At 25.1% G+C, this 26,737-nt stretch overlaps 1 protein-coding gene across 4 annotated transcripts; it reads right to left on the bottom strand.

The window, feature by feature from the left end:
- Positions 1-1,213: 1,213 nt before the first annotated feature.
- LOC129969308 (sodium-independent sulfate anion transporter-like) lies at positions 1,214-26,518 on the bottom strand. Of its 4 annotated transcripts, none has more exons than XM_056083821.1 (20): positions 26,261-26,518; positions 25,143-25,353; positions 23,381-23,576; positions 20,996-21,081; positions 20,460-20,539; positions 19,562-19,616; positions 16,382-16,466; positions 16,106-16,299; positions 13,592-13,664; positions 13,194-13,238; positions 12,781-12,841; positions 12,582-12,637; positions 12,346-12,486; positions 8,947-9,005; positions 8,755-8,841; positions 5,259-5,358; positions 5,108-5,184; positions 4,428-4,493; positions 4,242-4,344; positions 1,214-1,644 (listed from the first exon to the last, which is right to left on the bottom strand). In XM_056083821.1, exons 2-20 carry the CDS (start codon positions 25,332-25,334, stop codon positions 1,520-1,522), a joined length of 1,881 nt encoding a protein of 626 aa, XP_055939796.1. In that variant the 5' UTR covers positions 25,335-25,353; positions 26,261-26,518; the 3' UTR covers positions 1,214-1,519. The 4 variants fall into 4 exon arrangements, with proteins under 4 accessions (XP_055939796.1, XP_055939798.1, XP_055939797.1 ...); XM_056083823.1 differs by having other exon boundaries at positions 26,483-26,500; XM_056083822.1 differs by having other exon boundaries at positions 26,474-26,491.
- Positions 26,519-26,737: the final 219 nt, after the last annotated feature.

Genomic DNA, 26,737 nt, shown 5'->3' with positions numbered 1-26,737 from the left:
AAAAGCTCATTTTATTTTCAGCATTTGTTATCTGATTTCTAAATATTAAACTTCAGTAAATAAGAAAATTCTCGATTCTTTTTATATGTACAATTATATTATCCACTACTTTTGCATAAATAATATTTCATTATGGGGGTTTTCTTGAAGAAAAGTAGGTAGGAATGTTTCATTATGATCAAATATTAGAAAATACATTGCAAATCTATAGTTTTTGTCCAATTTTGATGAAATTTACCATATGCACTTTTCAATACAAAAAAATAAATCAAGCATATTTTTGTTATATTCTCATGTCATTTTATAATTCAATTGTTGTAAAGTTTTCTGCTAATTTTTTACAACAATGAAAAGTTACACATTCCATTTTTATAGTTATGGTCAACAAAGATTTTTTTTTTTTTGACACAAAAATTTACTAGTACAAAGTTACATGGTAAAAATAATGCCATATTTTTTTTAAATACCTTTCTTAATTTATGCTGGTATCAAATGAAATAAAATCATATTTCCAGTTTTGTTGTATAATATTTTCTTGCAATACTACAAATCGATACAATTGCTTTTTAACATGACATTCATTATAATGCAGGTTCCTTTTCTTTTAAACCAAGTGAAAAATTTTAACTCTTCAAAAAATTGATTTGGAAAATTTTGATAGATAACTCTTTTTAAATATTTTTTTATACTTTTTAAAAGAAATCTAGTTACTTCCTTGAATTATTTTGCACCCGTGTGATGTTCCCTCAACAGCAGATCTGATAAACAAACTTTCTCCAACTTTTAGTAGTGAAAAACAAGGAATGGGGGGCTTAGAAAAAAATTTCAACTTTTAATAAATTTATATATTTTAATCTTCTTAAACAATAAGTGTGGAATTTTTAATAGTATACTGCATAGAAATGCTAATATTCCAGAAAAACAATTTGGTCTCCAAAGCAGGGAGTAAATTTAAAGGGAAACATCAGTGGTCATTTATATTAAAATGAATTATATATATTGAAAATCAATTTAGAAAACTAAAAATAACTCATAATAAAGAAAAGAATTTTAAGGAAATCAGTATTTATGATGGTAACTTTATGAAAGTAAAACTATAAAATAATTTCTAAATAACAAGCCACAGAATATTTAAAATGGAAAATTTATTTATATTCAATAAAAATTCATGTATATAAAATATAAATGCAATAAAAAATATATTTCACCAACAGAGTGCATTTGCATGAAATAAAGAAAATGTAAATATCTCATAGAGTATATAACAGATCACAAAGATATAAATAATACTGCAAATAAAATTTGATACTTGAACAAATATTACTAGATCACATACAACTGATTTAAACTTAACAAAACACCATAAATATTTTATACATAATTTGCTAATTTTTACAGAAATTAACTCTTTTAAAAAATATTAGTAATTCATAACAAACAGGTTCAAAACCCAAACAAAATACAACATTGAACACAAATAATGAACAGAAGTGCAAGTTTATCAAAAAAATTTAAGGCATTATTCTTTTTGAGTGTGATTGTCTTTGGTATTTAAATGTTCTACTACTTTATCCATATTATATTTATTTAATAGAGGATCAACACATTCTAGAACTTCATTCCCATCAGAAAAAATTTCTGTACCTAAAAAAATAAAATTCATTAAAAAATAAATCTTTGATACTACAATAAACTTAACAAATTTCAGAAATAAAAAAAATTTTAAACATTAAATAAAAAAACAATAAACACAATTTACATTTGATTAAGAAAACAAAGTAATGAAATCTTTATTTATCATCAAGGTATGACACTTTCTGTGGCACTTACTTTATATAATTGCCAATGATAGAAATATATATTATTCAGTTATTTATACTTATGTAATGATGAAGTTGATTCCAGCATATTTCAAAACAACATTATTAAAGATACATTTATCCAAAATACGTGCAAGATCACAGAAATGTGTATTTTATATCTACCCCTCAAAGATTCAAAGCCACTTTCATCATTCATAATAGTGAATTTATTTTTTTTACAAATATGTGTAGAAAAGAAGTTGATTTTGAATCAAATTAAGCATATGCACAAAAATATTCTATATGGGCAAAAGAAACGAACTGACAAAGCAAAATTTATCTGTGGAATAAATTTTTAAAAAGTGATGCTTAAATTATAAATCTGATTGAAATTTAGAGAACTAATTGATGAAGTTTATGATAAGAATTAAAACTGACGGTAAATTCCTAAATGTTACATTTTTTTTAAATGAATATATATTATCATCAGTAATAAAACAAGTTACTATGTATAATCAAACATAATCTCTGAAAATATTTGTAATATACAAATATTTTCAGAAAAAAAAAAACACTATGCAAGAATATTTATACTGAATCATCCCAATCAGTAAACAAGTTCCAAAATAATCAGTAAACTAGATTTATCATTTGCTCAATAAGAATAATTCTCAGTTCTAGATTTTGGTACGATGAAATTAAAGATTATAACATTTGAAACAAAATCTAATTTTTTATATAATAAAAACTTTAATTGAATATTCATTGTAAATAAATTTCTGATAAATTACAATTGTGACAGAGTATTACAACAACTCCAAATAAAAAAAGGATTATTTTTTTAAAAAAATTAACAATATAATAGCTATCAAAATTAAGATTCAAAAATAGTGCAGCAATATACTTACCAAAATTATAATTAATTAACTAAAAAGAAATTTAAAAACTTAATTTTAGATTTGAGATCTTATAACTAATTTTCATAAAATAGTGAAACATCATACAAAACAATATAATTTTATATTTTTATCTGTACATTGAAAAAATTTAACAATACTATTTTTACAGCAGAATTCCAATTTTTATCACTTTTTCCCTCTCATGAGCAAGCCAGTTTGAGATTTCTTTCCTTTAAACATAATGTATTTTCTTTGCACTATGTCAGCCTATCATAAATGTCTCATTTTTTTTTTAATTAATGGATAAATTTTAATGAAATTTAGACAATTCAAGCTTGTCAGCAATGACGGCTTTTTTAGAAATGAGAAATTCAAATGCCACATAGTGAAAATGAACGTACAATTATTCTAATATGCATCTTGAAACCCTTCTAAACATTGAAAATGAGGCAATGGATGAGTGTTCCTTGTGGCAATCAGTTTCACTTCTGCACAATGTAGTTTTCAGATTTCAAGAAGAATGGTAGGCTGTAAATGCCCTTTGAAAATGCTCATAGGGTTTTTATAGATTTGATTGGAAATTTGACAACATCTACTTTTTAAATAACTAGACAACATGAGTCTAGTATAAAAAAATATGCCCAGTCTTACATCTTGTAGATGCACCCTAATCTTATACCTTGTAGAATGAGTTTTGACATTCCTAAGCTAGCTACAATAACAATGCTAAGATACAACAACCATAAATAAATACCATAACTATTATAGAATATATTTATTTTCTCTTATACAGATAGGTATTCATATAAAAATTTTATCAAATGTTTTCATTAGTTTCCAGAAATCAAACGACATGCATGTTCTCTTTCTTAAATGGTATATAGTAAGATATGAATAATGAAAAGAAATATTGACATCTCCATCATTCCTTCATTTATTCATCACAGCAGTATCAATATTATTAATTTAGAGAGGGTGGAATTAAAAAGAACATTTTTTAATAAAGAAGCCTTTTAATTATGATATATATGCATGTATATAGAATTTCTAAACTTTTCTAAGCAATTATTGATTTTTAATATAAAATCAAACAATTGCACTCTATAAATGTTTTGCTTTTTATATATATAAATATACACCATTTTACCATTAGAAGTAATGATTGCCTGTTTCATTTCAAACTTTTCAATCTCATTATTGCTTGCAATGGATTCATAATATATTATGCATAACAAAAATGATCAAAATCTAAATAAAATGTGGGGATATGAAGGATTCAATTGCTGAAAAGACACATTCAATAAATTATTTTATATTAGTGTTTAATAGTTAAAGGAAAATCAAACTCTATCAATAGAAAATTATAAAAAATAATGACATCTTATTTTGTGCATATTTCTTTGTTAATAAGACTATAATCTAAAATATTACTAAAATAAATATATGTATTGACAAATGTGAGTTTTTTTATTTACCTATTATACAGAAATTCCAGTAACATCCACCATTTCAAATGCATGTTTGTCTTGCATATACTTACATGTATTACTAGCTGAATTAAGAAGAGAATGTTTTATTTCATCTTCTTGTGCACATAATCGCACAGAATCTTCTAGACAGTTCAGTGCCTTTACAGCTGAGGGCTAAAAGTTTCAAAAGAAATGTTAAAATATTTTAATTAGTGTGCATATATATATATATTCTTCAGAAACAATAAAAGTATTACCTCTGTTACTTGGAAAAGAACTTGAGCATTATCTTTTCGTATCCCTTTGACCATGTTTTTGACACCCTAAACCAAAAATAAAATATATCAATTCACTTAAAAACAATCAAATAAATAATAATGAATTTACAATCTAAGGTAGTAATTCAAAAAGTCTCTTTTTCAACTTAGAAAGCCATTTGCCATCAATTATATGTAAAATTATGATTATTAAAAAGTATTTCCTTCCTTTACAACTATCAATAAAAAGCAAATTATTAATTTTCACTCATTCTAGTATCTATTATTTTTCTAATAATATTCATTCTCTTTAGAACTTAGTTTTTCCAAAGCGAATTCATATTTATTATTAGCATAATTATTACTTGTGCCAATAATAATCACATCTGCAATTTATGAAAAAAAATATTTAATAGGCATAAAAACTTATACCAAATATAGAATACTAAATTAATAGTTAAGGAAAATTCTACGTTCTTAAGAAAAATTAACATATGTATGTTATTGATACATACCTTAATTTTTAAGATATATTAAATTTAATTTATATAATTTGAACATAGTGTTAATAACTTTTATACATCTTTTTATTTGATAGCATTGAAAACCTCTGAACAACCCAGAAACAGCCCTATGTGTGTGTGCGTATATTATAATAAATGCAAACATAAAATTCTTACCATTGCTGTAGTGTAATCAATTTCCTTCATATTGTCCCCATGAATTACCACAGTGCAGCTAGGAATGTTAGATTGGCCTAAAAAAATTTATAGTTTAAAGAATAGTAAATAAAATCATTGAGAATTTTTTTAAAGTATTCATTTTCCTTACTGTATAAGGCTTTTGAAACAACTCCTTTAAACTTGTCAGCAGATGGAAAATATATACTGCTTTCAGGTGTAATATGGATATATGTGAGCCCATTTTCATCCTGTTTGAAATAATAATATTTTAGAAAATATTTTCAAAAACTTTTCAGTCTATAAAAAGTTAAAAAATAACAAGGATAAAAATATGGTAAAATAAATAAATTAATTTCAGCATACACATTATTCTTTAAACACAGGTATTTCCTGTCTTTAAATAACAATAAAAGAAAATTAATATAACATAAGGGCACATTCCCTTTAGATATTACAAAAATAAAAATTCATTAAATCACAATAATAATAATTAAGTCTTGATTCTCAAATTCATTAAATCATAATAGTAATAATTCTCGCTCTTCAAAATTTTGAATACATTTTGAAAGTGTTCAGAATCAAACATTTACATACACAAGTAATTTTGATTCTGAAAATATTATTTGAATAACAATAAAAAAAAACAAATTTATTAAATTACACTGGTTTAAAATAGGAAAATCCACAACAGTTAATTTCACTCAAAAAAATATGTACCTGCACAAACACATATATATGTCTAGTAAGTATTATTTTAAAATTAAAACTTATACAAATAACTTTAAAAATAACTTGCCACAATTTTGGTTATAGCATCTGTTAACTATCAACTTCAATTAGCCATCTAGTATTTTAAATAATGAAAAGCAGCTTCCCCAAAGATAAAGAAACTAATTTTGGCATTTGCATAGTTTAATTATTATATTTCAGTAATTTTCTTTTTAAAAAAATTGTGTATTTTATTATAGTTGTAAAATGTCCTATTTCTTTGTAGCATTCTTATGAAAAAAAGGAACTAAAATATAACATATTGACTTTTATTACAAGTAATCATACATAATAATTACAAAACTGAAATACTTTTTATCAATAATTCCAATAAAAATACAGTTCAGTAGGCTTGAATGCTAGTATATCTGATTAATATTTTTTTTAAAAACAGAGAGAAAAATAAAGAATATAGAATAAAATTAAATCTCCCAGGGAAAAACTGTAAGTTAAAAAGATGAATGTGTGTGCATTTAGATGTTCTACAGGCCAGGCCATGTGACTTACAATTACCAAACATATAAATTTTGAAAAATGAGAACATGCACATCAGAACTATAACTCTGAAATTTAATTAATTAAAAATTAAGCAAAATTTTAGTGTTTTACGGCAACAACTTCAAAAAAATATTATACTAGAAAAATTATTTTTACAGCATCATAAAATTTTATTTATCTTTTCTATGATGCCAAATCTTTTGACATCTAATTCTCATTTATATTTTTGATTAATTTTAATAAAATATTTTCATTGTATTTTACAATAATATATTTCATTGTTGATGTGAAGCTCAATCAACTTATCATTGTTGCTACTAATATTTAATACTGGCTTTTGTATTTTTTGGAAGATTCAACTTATTTTTTCCAGTATTATTTTTAGTAATACCAGCTTATTTTTTTTTCTAAGTAAGTTTCAATATAAAGCTTGCTTTTGTTAAATTATTAGTCATCGATGGCGAACAATTGGTTCACCGGTGATATTGGTTATATTTAATGTTACTTAAACTGTTTAGATATAACTTCACATACATGATTCTGTAAATTGCCAGGCATTAAAGCCAAACTATTTTAATTGTCATTTCATTTCTGTTCGTTATGTACATGAACTTTTCTAACAGAGACCAGTCCCATACTATCACAGTGTTATGAAAAATGTAAATGTCCAGTTCATTGCTCTTTTGAATTTTGTGTTATTGTAACATCACTTTTTATATTTGTCTTGCAAACTACACAAATAATAAGTGGAATCTTTCTACTTTAACTTTGAACAATGGAAGAATGTCATGCAATTAAATACTGGATGAAGCGAGAACGTTTGAATTTCAAGGTGAGAAATATAATATATTGGTAAAAATTAGACAAAAAAAAAAAAAAAATTGCTAAAATTTAAGAAAAATTCAAACACCTATTAAATTGGTATTATTAAAAAGACAATTTTTAAAATTTTGAATTAGCAAAATTACATCATATTGGTGCAAAAATATTTTCAGAAGTTATTTTTGAGCAATAATATTTTTGGAAGTTATCACAAGAAAAACGTCACAATTCAGCTTAATTTTTAATTTGTTCAAATTACAAAACAAATTGTTTGGAGGTGCCCATTCCCATCCTCCAAAATATACATGTGCTAAATTTGGTAGTTACAATTTAGATTGCTTAGCCTGTAGAGCACCAGCATGCATGCATATATACACAAATACATACACACACACAAATGCATGCATACATACACACATACATGCATGGATGGATGCATACTCACATGTATGCATACGCCCACACATATATGGATGCACGCACACATGCCTGCATACATACATACATACATACATGGATACACACACACACATGCATGCGTGCATACACACATGCATGCGTGCACACACACATACATATATGCATGCATACACACATACATACATATATGCATACACACACATGCATGCATACATACACACACACACATGCATGCATACATACACACACACACGCATGCATACATACACACACACACGCATGCATACATACATACATACACACACACACGCATGCATACATACACACACACATGCATGCATACATACACACACACACACATTAATCATTGTCAGTGAAGATTTGATATCTATTGCACTTAAAATTAAGTTTTTTTTTTTTTTTTTTAATATGACTATTTTTAAACACTATTGCTCTTTTCTAGGATATGACTGATTGTATAAAAACATAGACAGAAAATTAGGAAATTGAATGAATGAACAGAATTCAATGCTTTTGAAACAATCTGCAAGTTGCATGTTTATCAAAATTTGAAATTTAAAATTGTTTTGCTGAGATAGCTATTGAAATTTTCAGCAATTATTAATCTCAGTAAACCAAATGGCTACCAAAAGTAATCAATACAATAATAGATATTTAATCCAAAATTTAAATAATATAAAAGATTAATGAACATTTAAAAAACATAAATCAACAGATAAAGCAGAAAAAGAAAGAACAAACAAATAGGATAAATACTGCTATTAAAAATTAATGAATTGTCAACTAAGAAAATTTTTAACTTATTGAACCTAAAACTGACAACAACCAAACCAAACTCTGTAAGAAATAAAAATAAAAAATGCATACACAGTAGTTCTCGCATAAAGAATTTAAAAGACATAATATTTTGGAATTAAAATTTTGTATTAATTTTGATTTTTTTTTTTCCCTGAGACAAATATTTTCAGATAATACAGATAAAAAATTTAATAAGTGAATTATTAAATTTCTTCAATGTCAATTTATTTACTGAAGTTATTAAAGCTACATAAATGAAGAAAACTGCTTCTAAATTAGCTGAAAACTGATCATGCATATGAAAACATAATTTATACCGTTTTAGTTGCCACAGATATATCAACTTCATTTTGCTTTTTCAGTAAAATTCCTAAAGCAGCTGCAATACCAAATAAAAGACCATACTGAAAAAGGAGGAAAAACTTAGTATTCAAACATATTTACCATACTACAAAATTTAATATTCCACAAATAATTCAAAGAAAATTACAAAAGTGCCATTAATTTACCTCCAATCCAAATATAAAAGACAATAAAAAGGTTGTGAAAAATGGAATCAACTCCACCTCTAACAAACAAAGAAAAATAAATTTAATTGATAATTAAAAATATAATCAAATATCAAAAGAAATTAATACAGTAAAAAAGAATTTTCACAATGATAATAAGATATACTATTTAAACATTTATAACAGGTAGAAATTCCTAAAATAAATTTTATACATTTTCAATATATTTACTTGTTTTGAGAAATCTCAATATTGAAAATGTAACACTTATTGAATAAAAACTGTAGGAAATCTTTTGTAAACAAAAAAATTTTAATTACTATAATATATGAAAATGCTACCTCAAATGATATCACTTATTGTATAAGATGCTATTTTAATCATTACCGAGGAATGAAGAGATATCAATATAGGGCATGAAAATATGGTATCAATCAGGAATTTAAAACGCTCACTAAAAATTAATATAATTAAAATTTAAAAAAAAAAAAACAGTTTCTTATTTGCTCTTTTTATTATATTGTTATAATAATAATCACTCCCACACAACTGTCAGGTAAAAAAAAAACAACACATGATTAAGGCCATTAATTTATAAATTTTTTTATCAGATTAATTATAAATAAAACCTGTTAATTAAAAAGAATGACGCTTATTTCTTTTTTGCATTATATAATGATATAGTAGGCCTTTGTGAGCTTATAGTGACCACTGCTACTAATTTTGGAATTTGTAGAAAAAGATATATGTTTGCAATTACAAATACACCTCTAAATGGTTAAAGGCATTTTACATCTTTGTGTAAAAGCACATTTGCAAAAATTGCAATGCTTAAAAATTTTTACATTCCTTTGGTTTTATTAGTTAAGTTTAGTAAAATATTTCTGATGTGTTAATCTTTAAAACAAAAAAGTTCCCAATTTCTGCAATTAAAACTAATTTATGGAGTTTTAAATACAATTCCTTTCAATAATTGTAAACTATTTTGTAATTTTAACTTTTTACACAAAGAAGAATCACCAATCAATGCACTCAATTTCCTCGAGGTGATCAGAATTGACCTAAAATGATGAAATTCAAAATTTCTTCAACCTGTCAAAATTTTGGTCACAAAAGTAGATTCCTTTTCGTTTAAAATGTTAGTGCACTAAGAATGTTTTGCTACATATGACTAAAAAATCGAGTTATATAAAAACTTACACTTCATAATTTTTTACAATACATTTATTGATTCAAACAACATAAAATATATTTCCTAGGATCATTCTATACAACTGAAAGTAAATGCCTATTACCAAAAAGTAGAAATAAGCTATTCCAACTTGATTAGAGTGGACACTTTGACCATTAAACTCGTATATAATTCTAATGGTTTTTAATATACTTGAATTTACCAAGTAAATAGAAATGTCATATTTAACTTAGTTATATTGTATAAATGAATAGTAAATTAATAGCTACAAACTTTAACTCTTAACTAACTACTTTAACTCTTGAAATAAAGAGCATTGCTGTTTTCAAATGATATCAGGTGCACAATTAAAAAATATTTACAGCTTTAAAAATTATAAAAATCTCCAAAATAACCCATACACATTTAATAAATATCTTGTAAGAAATTTAATTCTTAAATAACAATTGCTATACGCTTAATACCTTACAGAAAAGGGCGGGGGGAAACTAATATTCATAAGATAAACTTACTAACTTGTCATAGCTTAAAAATAAAGGTGCTGATTAAAAAATAATTAAAATTACTGGTTAAAAATGTCATCTGTGATAAAAAAATAATTTGAATATCGGTAATCCAGTGAACTTTTTCAATGCCAATAATAAATTGTCAAAACAAATTTGCCAAAGACATCCTGTTTATTGCAGCAATTACTCACCAAAGATGTCATGTTATTTTCATGTCTAAAAATTTGATAATATTCACTATGAACATGTGGTTAAGCCAAAGTTTACCAATGACATGCAGTTAATACACAAAATAATTTTTTTTTTTAAATTTACTTTCTTAAGAAATTTGATGTCATTTATTTCAAAAAGGCCTAAAATAATAAATTTGGACACTTATTGTATAGAAATTTGATTCATCAGAAAAATATAATACAAATATAGATTTCATTAGTATTATATTTTAAAAGTTTAAGAAGTAAAAATCACATAACCCACAAAAAATATATAAATAAGAATAACAGAAAAAATATATATACATTAATTTTTTTATTTATCGAATTCTAAATATTGATAATTTACCATGTGCTATCTTTACACATTATTAAGCTATCAAAAAGCTTTTTTTTTTAATTTTGTGTTTTCCTCTATGCATTTTGAAAATATGAATAATACTTTATTTTTATTACCTTTCACTGAATCAAATAAAACCAATATTTAATCAGCATGAATATAGAATTATTTTATCTCTGGGTGCACCATAAGAAGCACTGAGTCGTTAATTTATATAATATCTCCACTTCAAAAAAAAAAAGATATGTATAATTCAACACAATTCCTTTCCCTTCGCATTGAGATAAAAATCTTTAATAAAAAGATTTAAATGAACTTTCACTTTCACTAATGAAGCTTTAATTATCAGATCTCTGTAGCATGAAACTTACATGCTAGTTTGTTTTGGAAAGTTTAACTTAAGAAGGCTCCACATATATAAAATACCATATTCTATATGATTTCAAACACATGATAGCACTGTTTTTAAAGAATTTGAATTTCTAAAAAACATTTCTTTTAAATGTTTTTTCTTTTTAAATGCAACGAAGTAATTTTTCAATTTTGTCTCTCTTGCTAATGTCACCCAGGGCAGTTGCCCTGTTTGATGTACCTTAATAACACTACTGAAGATAATCTAAAATTGTTTCACAAAATGTAAAAAAGTCATATATTAAGCACTAACAAATAAATGCATCAATTTTTAGCTGCAAGTCTATCTTGATGGAATTCTATAAAATGCATCAAGATAGATTATATTGGTTGGAACCAAAAAGGAACAATGGATATAATCTCTTGATTTGCTCACAGTGGATTTCTTTTCAAATGAAAGCAAACAGATTTTATCTCTAGACCAAATGCAATCAACAAATGTTAGGTTTTCATTGAAGGAAAATGTGCAAAATAATGTCATATGTTCAGCAATATTACAATTGCTATAATAAGCATTATAATCAATGCCCTGGATAATAAAAGAACACAATTATGAGTATTTCTAATAACTGATTTAAATCTAAATCGACAATTATTCCGTTAAGTAACATTTTGATATATGATAGAAATTTATCCCATGATAACGCTTCAAAATGTATTAAGATTTTTTGGGGGGAACACCTTGGAAAACAGACTTTCATAATAATATAGCAATAAAGGAAAAAAATGCTTCCTTACTATTTGTTTTCCACATTTCAGGTATATCTTCGAAATGGATCATAAATATCACAGCAGAAAAAATTATCGCAGAGAGGCAAGATTTTGGAATGTAATGGAACAAAGGAGCAATCACACATAATGCAAGTAACACAAAACTCCCTATAAAATAAATGGAAATTGAAACAAAATTTTCAATATTTGCTCTAAATATTGTTCAAATTTACACATATATATGCAATAAAAATTATAAATACCTGAGACTACTCCACCTAAAGGAGTTCTTACCCCACTAGTATTATTTATCACAGATCTGCAAGAAATAATATTTTAGGATGCACAATTTTTATTCATCACACAAAAGTAACAGAGAACTAAATTTCTTTGCATGCGATTGCTGTTTTAATTTTCTCAAAAAATAAGACACTTTGTAGTAGATTATTTCAAATTTTATACCTAGAAAAACTTCCAGTAACAGGATAGGAAGACACAAAGGATCCCATCAAATTTCCCATTCCTGGAAGGTAACAATTCAATACTTAAAACATTTTGCTCACTTCACAAGTAGAAACATACTTGCAACTTTAAATTTTATATTTTAGCAAAATTTCTGCAATAAAAAAATTGAAAAATTAAAATCAAATACAAATATTTTTATGTAAAATTTTTGATGAAACCTTAATTGTTTTTTTACACAGAAGTCTTTTTAAAATCAATAAAAGTCTTACTTGAAATCAGCATCTTACATTTGAAAATTATCAGTACAGAAATAAAGTTAACTTTTTACATTATTTAAATAATAAAGAGTAACATATTCAAAATCATAAACAAGTAAATGGAAAATTTAAAAAAATGAAGGACTTTATTACCTAAAGCAATCATTTCTCTAGTAGCATGCAACTTTTCTCCCTTGGCTGGAAATAGCAATGACAAAAAATATATTATAATTCTTTATGAGGAGACAAAGTATTCAACAGTCACATAAAAAAATGCTTAAATTACTTTAAAAAAAGTAAAAAATAAGAATACTTCAAAAATATAGGTAGAGTATTCACAATGAAAAGTTAAATAATCAACAACTCATATACATACATGAGCTACACTTAAAAATCTTTGTTCAAATTAGAAATAATTTAATTAATAGATTATCAAAATTATGTAGAAAACAAATCACATGCAGCTGAAACTGTTTTCATAAAATGTTAGATCAACTCATAAAACAGGTTAGCAATAATAGACTATTTTATTAGAAATTAAAAGCACTTACTGAATGTTTTCGCAATTGCTACAGCTTCTAAAAGTGATAAAAATGGAATCACAATAATTCCAGAACCAAGATCCTGTATAAAAAAAATTAGAAAAATTTAAAAGGATCTCTAAATAAACCCGTATACAAAACAACACCATTTCATATGTAAGAAAATTATCATATTCAAATTATAAGTTTTGATGAATTCTATCAAGCAATTAAAATTGAACATCTCTTACAGAAATTTTTAAAAAGAAGTTTCAAAAGATAATTAAAATTGAAAAATATTAAAGAGTAATATAGTGAAAAACAAAAAAAATTTTAACAGCAAACAAAATAAATTTTTTAAATTTTATGCAAGTCACTTTTTTTTTTTCTATTAATGTATCCGAAACGTAAAAATCTGAATTCAAAAAGGCAAGGAAACAATTTATTTTCTAAAATTCAGATACTATGAACAAAATAAATTTTAATTTATTTGTTCGTTTAAATACATGCATTATGCAGATCATAAAAGTATAAAAATTCTAAGAATCTATAAATTAATAAAAGTTATAAAAATCAAATATGCATCAGCCATTGTATTCAAATGATACTGTACATTATTCATAATGTAGTTTCCTTATAATTAATTATGTTGCATATTTCTGAAGATATTCATGGATTATGCTTGCATTGTAGTATAATTTCAAAAATTTCATTCTTTTACAAAGAATTTTTTTAGTTTTTCAATAAATTAGGCTCTAAACTTGAAAGATTTAGCAAAATGATACTGCTCTTGATAATAAGCAATATTTTTTTAATTTGCCTAAAGCATATATTTCCAATTAATAACATACTCATATAAAAAAAAGCAATAACTCAAATTCATTTATAAATCTAGAAAGAGAAAAAAAAGACAAGGAAAGAATTTTCAAATAAGATAATGAATTTCTCCATAAAATGAATCAAAAAGAGTTTTCATGAAAATACAGAATGGTGGAGAAATTTTGCAAGCCTTTAAAATAATAGAAAGCATAATAAGCACATTCAGAAGAAATCATATGTATGTTGGTTGCAAGCTTGAATCATTCACAAAGACTATTGCAACCAAAGATTTCATATTAGAATGGATAATGCAGCAATCTTAGTCAATACTTATAATTTTTTTAATTTAAATTTTAAAATTCCAGATTTTTTTTCGACAAAAAGAAAATAGGAAAATTAATAATTGCTATACCATACAAAATTCAAAAATTTATCTTTTTATTGATAGAAACTAGCATTTGCAAGTTTACTTTGTTAAACCATTTATTTTGCTGCAATTTTAGCAAAAAAAAAAATCCTTTATGATAAAATGCAAATTTGATGACAATAGAACAGCTGTCCCCAAATTTTATTTGAATAAAAATACAAATTAACAATACTTTTTTTTCTTGGAGAAATAAATTTCATAAATCAATTTTATTTTTAAACTTTAGCTGAATAATATATTATTTACATTTAAAAACTGTATTTTTAATAGGTACTCTAACTTCAACTTCAGTTCAATTCAATTCAAGGTTAAAATTTATTTAAAAATTGCTTTGATTTTTTCCCCCTCCTTATGTTACAGGGAAAGTTTTCATTTTATTCTATATCAGGGTTCCCACTATTTTCCAGCATAAAAATTTAAGGCCTTTATAAGGATATTTTTAAAGGTTACTATCACTATTTTTAAGGCAACTTGGATTATGATTTGATATATTATTAACAATTTAATAAGTTTGCTAAAATAAAAGTAGTTGAACACAAAATTTTCAGCTAGGCACTAACATTTCAAGTTGGCATTTATAGATAATTAAATAATAGAAAAATATTAAACTTTAAAGAAAAATATGCAATTTAACATTTTGAAAATTTATTGGTTATGAATTACGCTTCAAAAGAAACATTATTCATGTTTTTATCTACTGTATTCTTTATAACAACATGACAAAATAAAAATTACAACTTTTCCAAAGGTCAGGAACTTTTTTATGTTTAACTATATAGAAACTAGCAATATTTTCCCTCTTTAACTTAGAAGAGAAAATTTTTCAACTGATAAACATATTTTACATCTTTTATCAATTCAGCCTTCTCTACCAATAAAATTTTAGCTCTTTTATGAACATTTTTTCAACTTAGAAAATTGATGATAAAATTTTGACTAAATAACTATAAATAAAATTTCTCTCAATTATCAAAACAACTTGGATTTTTATGTTCAATTTATAAGGATAAACATCATGCAAGTGAAAGAAATATTTCATACCTATGAATTTTTTTCTAACAATAAAACTGAAAATTCACTTGCATGTCCTGAATTTTAAATACCAAAGCAACCAGTTACACTTTTTAAAAAATGAAGCAGTGCTATGAAAAAATGAAGAGCATTTTCTGCATATTTAAGTTTTCACTAAAAACAGTATAAATAAATAATGAAAATAAAAACCAGCCTTAGAGATTGAAAAGAAGTTAAAAAGATACTAAAATCTTTATGACATTAAAGAAACCATAAACAAAAAGTACCTTCAAAACTTCCCCACAATTCTTATAAACAGTTGAATTAGATTCTGGATCAAAATGCTCAAAAGAAAATTGTGGAATCTGAAATGGTGGGATACCAGCATCTACACGCTGAGTGAGAGAAAAGAAATCCTTTTCAAAGGCCAAACATGCAGAAGCAAAACCAGAACAAATGATCACCAACAAAGCATTGCGGGCTGAAATAAAAATCAATTGGTTACATATTTCATTTTATAAAATGAACAATTAAATAAAAAATATTATCTAAAAATACCTTACCTGTAGCTAAGGACCACCAGAGACCATGTAATGTATTGCACCCTTTCATATATGTGCAGCAAGTACATTTTTGGTCTTTGAATTTCTGAAAAGCAGAATATAAAGAGTTTATTGTTTGATATTAACATTTTTATTACTAAAATATACAAAACACAATTTTAACTAAGCTTTGTTCAGCATTTAAAGCAAATCGTATATAAATACATCTTCAGGGTGCATACATATTTTATCTTAAAAAATAAATACTTTTGAAGCATCTTTAGAGAAAAATTAAGAACCAATTTTACAGTAATATTTTTCATTATAGAACTTCAAATTCGTTGAAATAAATTATTTTAAGCATTAACTAAGTATCTATTATTTTATACAAATACAAACATAAAATACAAAAATTGTTGAATATTTTTCACAACATTGCGACTAAGTTATGCCAAATACATTTTTCAGAAGTTTCTTTTGAAAAAACTTAATAAACTTTCATTGCAAAAAAATTACACTACAGGAAATAATATTGAGAAGGGAAAAAATTTTACAGTTATTTTATTGACATTCTAATTTCGCAAAAAAATTAAGAACATAAGTAAACAAAAACTAGAATATAAAAAAATCATGCTCATTTTATTAAATGTGTAAATAACAATTTGTTCTTTTTTAAAGATTTTTCAGCACTCTTTCATTTTATTCAAATTTTTAATTAATAGTTGTTGATGGCAAAAAGTTTTTGACTTGTTGAACAAGTGAATCGGCTTCATATTCAATGTCAGAAATTCATTTTTTGAAAAGAAATTTCTTGTTCATGGTGGTAGGTTGAATTAGTAGCAGGTAAAAATTAGGTGTCATAGACAAGACTGTAAAAACCAAGAGTACTCTTTTTCTGTTTTTTTAATCCCACACAAGAATTTTGTACATTGCCACATCATAAAAAAAAATATTTTGGAAGCTTTGTAGTCAACCAATTGAATCCAAAATTTGTGATTTACAATTTTAGAAAAAAGATATTTTGTCAAATTTCATTTACACAAGTTATTGCAATATTTATTATTGGTTGTTGTTTTTTTTCCCCTTCCATTAGAGCAGAGGTTCCCAAACTTTTTTTTCTCGTGGACCACTTTCAAAGTTTTACTATTTTCGGTAGACCCCTGCTGTTACATTTCTACTGTATTCCCAAAACTCCTAAAAAATATCTCCCTAAATTGGGGGTGTTAAAAAGAAAAAAAAAAGTAGCACATTTTCTTGTTGTCCTATTTATTAAAATAATACTTGTGGTTATACAAAATTATAAACATTTATTATTACAAACAATCAACAATTGACAAAAAACCAACAATGAACTCTGAAATGTAAATCAACAATAAAAAAATAGCCATACTTTTAATGAGACGGATGTATTTGGTGAATTGACAGCAAATTATCAATATTTGGCTTCAGTTTTGTAAGAAGTAATCTCAAATCTCCCCGTTCTGTGATGTTCAATCTGTTCCTTTTTTTTTGTTAACAGGTTGGTAACGGCACTAAAACTTCTTTCGACAAGATATGACGAGGGAAACGCTATCAAAAATTTTCTCGCAATTTCCCACAGCCCAGGATAATTTTCGGAGATTTCTGCCTGCAGCCAAAATGTTTGATAGTCTTTTTTAAATTTCACCTTCAGTTCCTCATTGGTGCTGAGCTCAAGTAGCTCCTCTTGTAATGCCACATTCTCCTCTTCCGTTTCATCAAATGGGGTTATAATCCATGGTGGTATTTCCATCGTCAAAATATCTTCAAATCTGTTTTTGAAGTCATCATGCAGGGTATTTAAATGTTGAGCGTATGTCTGAATATCCTCATCAAGGCATTCTATCTGTGACAAGTGCGGAAACTGGGAGAATTTATGCCTGACTAATATATTGCTTCATTAATTTCAATTTACCAAGAAAAGCCAAAATTACACCCTTTGTTTTTATTAAATTAAGGCTGTTTCCTTGTAACTGCAAGTTAACGTCATTGAATTACGTTGATAGGTAAATCCAAGCCAAAATTTTTGTTCTTTATTATGAAAACCAGAAAATTTTTCGTGGACCCCCACTTACAACTTGTGAACCCCTGTTTTCTTTTCACGTCTACGTGAACCCCCACTTACAACTTGTGAACCCCTGTTTTCTTTTCACGTCTACGTGAACCCCCACTTACAACTTGTGAACCCCTGTTTTCTTTTCACATCTACGTGGACCCCTGTGTGGTCTCCTATGGACCCCTGGGGGTCCACCTGGACCACTTTGGGAACCTATGCATTAAGTGTTTACATGTATATTGAACATGAACATACAAATTGGTAGTTGTCAATTTGTTGATGGATCTGCTTCAAAATCTGATATGGATCTATACTTTAGGTGCTAAAACTGTGTGCAAAATTTTACTATTGTAACTCTTTGTGTTTTGATATTACCGTATTCATTTGCACTGAGGCAATAAACAAAAAGAAATTTTTGATTTTGTTCAAGCTTTGATAGAAATCTGGAAATTAAATTTTAAGAAATTCTAGCTCAAAGCTTTTTGAGTTATTCAGTTCACACACAATCCAAAGACTTGTTTTCCAGAGGTTTAAAACACAATGAGTGGGCAAAAGCCTGAACTAGGATTTTTTAGTGATTACAGTTCTTTTTCTTTAAACAATTCGTATACGAGAAACTAAAAAAAAATTAAGCATTTATTTAGATTTAGTATGTTTTGGCAAGAATAACAAATTATTTTCAAGTAACTTTCTAGCATCAAATATTTTGCTTCACTTTTATGTTTGGAAGCCTTGAATCCTTCAGTATACTCATGCTTGAAAGTCCACAGTGAATTCAATATTTTCCAGTATAATCTTTAAAAAGTTCTATGGTCTTGCACAAAAATTTTTAAAGTAAAAATATATCAATAACTCACTAATACCGATTCACTAAATGGTGTTAAAATATAATTAACAAAATCTCAACAGTCACTAAACATCATGAAAACGAACAAACAAAAACAAGCTGCACAGGTCTGACTTCAAAATAAAAGTTTCATGTTTGAATTTAAATATTTAGTACTACAAAAAAAATGTTAATATGAACAATTTATTACATATATAGTTAAAAATAATTTAAGTCTGTTTTAAAAATAAGATGTTAAAAGGTAATGACTAATGTTAAATGCTTAAAGAAAACAACTTACCCTTAGCAGTAAGAGAAAAATAATAGATGTAATCCCCATACACATATCGTATAAGCTAAAAAGAATATTCGATTTTGGTTAGAATTTAAAGTCTCATAAAATAAAATACAAAACAAAAATCAAAACATAAAAATATGATGAACTATTTAAAATTATAATAAGAATGCCAAACAATTGATGAAAAAGGAAAGTGTCAGAAGCCCTAATGAAAAGTTATAAAACAAAACTTTAAAAAAATTATAAACCATTTTTAGAATTATTCTCTTAGTGCAAAGAATTCAACTTTCTTTAACAGAGCTGCTAAAAGGCTTAGATCTTAGAGTTAATGTGAGATAACTATTCTTTTACATAAGACAATTTTAAAATTGAGGTGGAATATTTGAAATTTTTTAAAAAGCAGTAAAACAATTGCTTTACATATAATTCACAGAAACTTACATATAGCAGAATAGAATATTTAAAGCCATATTTTTTTTTTAAATTTTTTTGAATCACAAGTTTAAAGCCAGATGAAAAATGTATGTAGATATTAACATATCTGTATAAATTTACCTGAGCATTATTTTATAAAGTAAACACTTAACTAATTTTTTTTAAACCTATGACTGACCAGATAAAAATCATTAGAAATGGGAATAGTCTATAAAATATGAACTGAAGGGGGGAAATGCAAACAGTTACATTTATAATAATTTTTTAATACAAAACATATTTTAAAAACAAAACTGAATTAACTGTTTGCTATTTGCTTAAATTTATAGAACTGATTTCACTATTAAAATAATAAAAATAAATGTGTCTGAATTTAAATTTTTTTTTTTTCATGTGGAATTATTTTTTCCCATTGTGAATTTTTAAAAACTATTTTAAAATGAAGTAAAAAAATAGCATGTCTTACTTTGTGCGAGGAATATTCTGAAAGAAGTAATAAACTGTATTCATAAAACCTCTTGATTCATATTTAAGCCCAAATATACCCTATAAAAAAAAAGAACAAAGAAATACAAATGCGTAACTAATTAACAAAATATTATAAGGTTATTATGAAATATTATAATCAAATCACAAAAGATAATTTAAATTAATCCTTCTTAAATTCAAATTCTACAATAGGCAAGACACAAACTTTAGACATATTATGAGAAAAGTACTTTTACTCTTCTTTAAAATGCTTACCTTTGCTATAAAAGATTTCTTTCAAAGTTACAAAATGATAAACAATAAAAAATTAAAATTCTTAATATGTTTTTTTTTTTGAAACTGAAAGAAATTTTTTTAAATACTTTATTTTAAAAAAGAAGCAATAATATTAAAATTTCAATTTTTTTAAAAAATCAAATTTTTTTTTATTTAACTTGATCTTATTTTAAGAACACTTACTGTGCAATCTAAAGCAACATATTTTATAGAAAATATTTCATCATAGAATCTTACTTTTAGTTGCATAGTTGCAGTAATTATAGCTGCAGCAGAAGTAAAACCACTTAGAACAGGTGCTGATATAAAATCCATCAAAATACCTAAAATTAAAATTGAACAATAAGAAAAAATAGCAGTTTCACTTCTAAAATTTCTGAGTATCTAATAAAAATTAACTGATTACACTCATTATTAGCACAAAATGCTGAACAAAATAGTCATGATAACCTCATATTGTCTGGTATTCAGAATATTTAACATTTTAAAGTATCTTATGCTAATAGGGCTGTAACTGCAAATTGATTTTGATAACATTTCTACTATTAATTATTTAATAAAAAGATGAAAATTCAAAGCATGGAAACTTCATATAGCAGAGAAGTAACGCTGGTAAAAACAATGAAAACTTGTTGAAAAAACTATGTTAATGCAACTACTCATAAATTTCTCATTTATATAAATCAATTTATCAAATACTCAATTCATTTGAAACCAATGTTTATATTATTTTGCTGATATGCAGTTTGTACATATGCAGAGCCTTGAGTTATATGTTATGATTCCCATCCCTAACATTCATCAATAGTTGGCCTAGAACATTTTTTTCAGTTCCTATTAAAGGAGAGAATAATATGAACAGGGGATTAATTTTTTTTTTCTTCTTGCATACAATGAATTTGATGATAAAGAATATGAACAAGTATTTTTGTCTTCCATTACAGAACAAAGTGAACTCTGAAAAATTTTGCATCATTTTTATGATAAACGTTTTCAAATTTGTTTCTCTTATGTCATAATAGCATTAGTACAACTTTCAAAAATATTCAAATAATTGCTTTCACGAGAGTCATATGTATGTATATACGAAAAAATTTCTTCCTAAATTAGAGTTCCTTTTGTTTAAAACTGAATGCTCATAAACTGTAATAGCCATCACCTAATCCTTAACTGGGAAGTGCGGTCTGTTAAACCGCTAAAGATGGACTTTCGGTCACTCTTAATCTATTTTCAACTAAATCGAATGGATTAACCCTAGGCTTCATGTTTCGTGACCTTCACTACACATGCATCTTTTCATTTGGTTTCAGCGGATTTCAGTTTACCAACTTGCTCTTTGTTTTTTGAAATATTAATAAAATCGACATTTGTTGTCTAAATTCTTTCATGGATACAAGAACAATGATTAATACTTCAATAATATATCAGCACAGCAAAATCTTTCAATAGTTTAGGCTTGAATTGATGGAATTTTTCTTTTTGTTTCTATTTGAATTCTTTGTAATTCACATTTTTCTTCATAAAAAAACAAAAATATAAAAATGATATTTTTTATATTTAAAAATCTTCATTTGTTATAAATAACTTATTTAATTATGAGTATTCATCATATAAATCTAAATAATCATGTTACCATCAACACCTCATTTGAACAAACCGAAAAAAGAAATCAGAGAACAACAATTTTAAGTTTCTTCAGAGATGTTAATCAACATCACAACCATGGAAAGAATTATGATATTAAGGTATAACTAAATAACAGAAGTTAAGCATAGCAAATCAACTTAAACTGAATATTTTCCTTGTATCAAAGCAATATAAATGACCAAAATCTTAATGTGTGTAAAATAAAGTAGCCTAACTTATATCGCCATTTTCTTGTTTATGTGGAAGTAATAATGCACATTTGGTCAAAATTATAATAATTCTTTTTTAAAGATAAAATACTGCTTCCATTTTTGTTTATTATTAAAACTGACAGTATTTTTTGTAACGGATGAGAAGCAATACTAATTAGTTAGATATTGTAAACAGAATTGTGACTAATTTTTTGTAAGCTTTCTTTCAAGCATATTTTAAAAGGATCAAGAGAATATTTATTTTCTTGAAACTAAGATTATTTTTACATATTAATGTTTAAAAAAATTTTAAATCTTTACTCAATTTATTATATTTATAGGTTTTTAAATAGTACTTCAATCTTAATTAATTAATTGTTTTAACTTAGAGAGTAACTTTTTTTTTTTATTTTGAGATAGCAAGTTAACTAAAATATTTCTAAAGTTCATGTTATATCCTTTAAACTGTTAAGAAATGAAAATATAAGCAAATATCCTGTTTGTAAGGTTTAGAAAACTGCAAATAGAAAAATTATCTTTATTCTCTACATGCATCCTCCATATAAGCCATATTAAAATAAAATACAGAGATTTTAAAAAAAAAGAATTAACATAGATTAGAATTGAGGGAAAGAATTATTCAGAAATATATGTCAGATATTTATATTTAAACAATATGCCATTAAAAAATAAATATTAAACACATAACAGCATAAGGGCAGGTTTAAATGGCAAAATGTCTCATAATAGAAAATAATGCAAGATAGCTATGAAAGTGGCATACCTAAATTAAAAATTCCAAGCAATAATTGAAAACATCCACTAAGAAAAGCTAAAAGAGCAGCATAAGCTGGTCCTCCAATCTGAGCATACTGAGCAGTCATTAAAGCCATTACAGATGTTGGACCTATCACTAAATCTTTACAAGTTCCAAAAATTGCATACATAAAACTTCCCATAAATGCAGTATATAAGCCATACTGAAAAAAAATTATAAGATAATCTTTCGATATGGTCTATATATAATATAAGTATGAATCTAAATAATACGAGCTAGTTCAATGATATATGCAGCTCTTCATTTTGCATAATAGCTCAATTATAAATTAATAACTTGATTAAATTCTTCACTTTCCATTCCATAGAATTAATTACTTAAGGATTTTAAAGTTTCTTAAAATCATTTTTTAAATCAACGTTTTCTAGTCATGAAATGTGAAAAAATACACCTAATCTGCTTTTTTTTAAGTAATACATTTTTTCATATAAATAAATCAATATATAATTTTAAAAAACAGACTATATAAAAATAGGTAACAAAAATTTCTAAGGAATAATTATCAGATATTTTTTATTAGTCACTATTATAAAATAAATAATTTTCTGTTCTTTTTAATTTTGATAATTAATACATATTTCATAATAAAAAACATTCTTTTAAAAATAAAATTTTATATACAGATGAAATATTTTCAAGTATAATCTCTGGTAGTTACAGAATTAAAATAATAATAATAAATAAATAATTCTAGTATTTTTTTAGACAGGTTATAGTCCCAAAATTGTAAAAAATATATATATATATATATATATATATATATATATATATATATATATATATATAGGCACATTCATCAGAATTTGCAGGTACTTTAATATTAAATCAAATTTTTACAAATAGAAAATATCTTAAACAAAAAGAGATTTATGAATTTAAAAATATTAATTTAATTAGCACTCAGATTAATGATTGAAATTCAAATAATGCATTTTTTTTCACAAAAATATGATTAATAATATAAAGAATGAAATAGATATGAAAAAATATAAAAAATATTATTAATATGAAAAAATTCATTTTAATGAAATTCATAAGATTGCATGCTTTGTTTGCTAAGCAAAAATTTTAATGAAAATATACATTAGATCAATCTTTAGTATCATTTCTAGAACTGCCAAGTTGGTTTAAATCTTAAATAATTATAGGTACATTCTGTAATTTTAAAGTTATTCTACAGATTTATTAACTCAGATGCATGAACTTAAAAATGTTGCTATTAAAAAGAAAATTATTAGTAGCCATCTCAACAATCAAGGCAAAAGATTACATCGCCAACCTATTTAATTTCTTTATTTGGGTTGATATAATGATGCAGTTGCACTGAAGAGAAAAAATTTGTCAGCAAACTGTACTTAAACTTTAATAGCTAAGGATTGGCGATAATTTTGACATCTTCATTTTTTTAAATCTTTAACATCAATAATTTTGACATCTTTATTTTTTTAAATCTTTAACATCAATAATTTTGACATCTTTTAATATAAACAACATGAACAAATGCTTGTTTTCATCTCATAAATTAGAAGCACACTCATAGGATTGCAATGCCAATTTGTTTTTTGTACTACATTTGGTAAGTTTTCGCTCTTTCACTGTTAATTAATAAGTACCTAGGAAACATCACCATTAATTAATAAGTATCTAGAAAACATTTACCATTAATTAATATCGAGAAACCTTAAAAACATACTGATACTTTATTTACCTGAGGTGGTAAATTAGCCAATTGAGCTAAAGCTAATCCTTGAGGCACTACCGTTAAACCTACAGTAAATCCAGCAATGAAATCTCCTTTGAAATCTTCTAAATTATAGTCAGGAAGCCATGACAAAATAGGAATATATTTTTTTAATATTCTGTTGATAGAGTTTTGGGGACATTTCATTAAAGAATCCATTAATTTTATGATTTAGATCCTGCAAAAACAAAATAAATCAAAATTAAAATATTAGTATTATGATTTAAGCATTCATATGAAAAATCTATTATCCATAATTCTATCCTATAAACATGAGGTGAAAATGAAAAATTCTAACAATTTGATATACAGATATTTCTTCTGGCCGAGAAAATTCTGCTGAGGTAGAGGAATTATAGTTATATCAGACCATATGTAAATGAGTGAAATTATCATACACTACCCTAGAATATGAACAGTCCATATGTTAGAGTAGCATTTTTACTATATCTTGTTTAATTCAAACAAAACCTAAATTATTTAAACACTTAAGACAAATTTTTAAGCAAAAAAATTTTTAAAATGTGTTAAAGTAAATTAAAAATATTGAAGAATTATTCAAAAATTAATTATAAAATAACTACAAAATAAAAAATAAGATTAATTATATAATTTATAATTTTAATCCAACATCTTAGTTTAAAAATCAAAACATTCACAAAGAATTCAAAAAATAAACAAAATGATAGAATGGATGCGATATAATTTAGTTTCTTTTACTGGAGAAAAAAATGAATATAAGAAAAAAAGTAAGCAAAAAAAAACATTATAAGCATAAACATATTACTCTAGTTTTGTTATCTATATTACATCAAATACTGTAGTTTCGTTTTTCTCCAGACATTAAAAATAAGCGATATAACAATAAGAATGATATTATAAAAAAAATTAGAGAACATATAATTTTTTTTTTAATTTATTAATCATAGAGCATATTTGTGGCAATTTAAATGTATGTATTATAGCAAAAAGAGTAGAATCTTTTTAGCTGCTTAAACATGCTTTACCTTACTATATTCTTCATTCCAATTATTAAAAATATAGAGAAAATGGAAAAAGAAAATACATATATATACATAACAAACCTCTTTTACTTTCCGAAATATCTCTGAAGACTACAACAAAAATAACAGAATTAAATGTAACTGTTTAATTATTAAAAATTCATGATTCGGCAGCGGTTGACAAATTAATTTTATTTAGAAGTAAAATTGCAATTAAAAGTATAGCCAGTTGTTGTATAAAAAAATTTAGTGAAATTATTCATTCATTTATTTCCAATTAAAAGAATTACTAACACAATCTACTTTGTTGCTAAGTTTTTAACTTGAGCTGTGTTGTAAGCGTGCAATCAAACAAGTAAAGAGCAGACGACTTTCAATGGTTGAGTTGATTATATGCTGAAGGTTTCTCTTTTCTCTTTAACTATTTAACAACGCAATAAGGTAACTGAGTGTATTGTAAATTAATATTTCAGTAAGATAATCTTATTTCAATTTTTAATGGAATCCCTTCTTTTAACTGGAATTTTCGGAAAAAATTTTATTTTGTTCATCTTTTGT

The sequence above is a fragment of the Argiope bruennichi genome, chromosome 5 (genome assembly GCF_947563725.1).
Source record: "Argiope bruennichi chromosome 5, qqArgBrue1.1, whole genome shotgun sequence".
NCBI classification, from domain to species: domain Eukaryota; kingdom Metazoa; phylum Arthropoda; class Arachnida; order Araneae; family Araneidae; genus Argiope; species Argiope bruennichi.
This window is presented reverse-complemented; position numbering and strand designations above follow the sequence as displayed.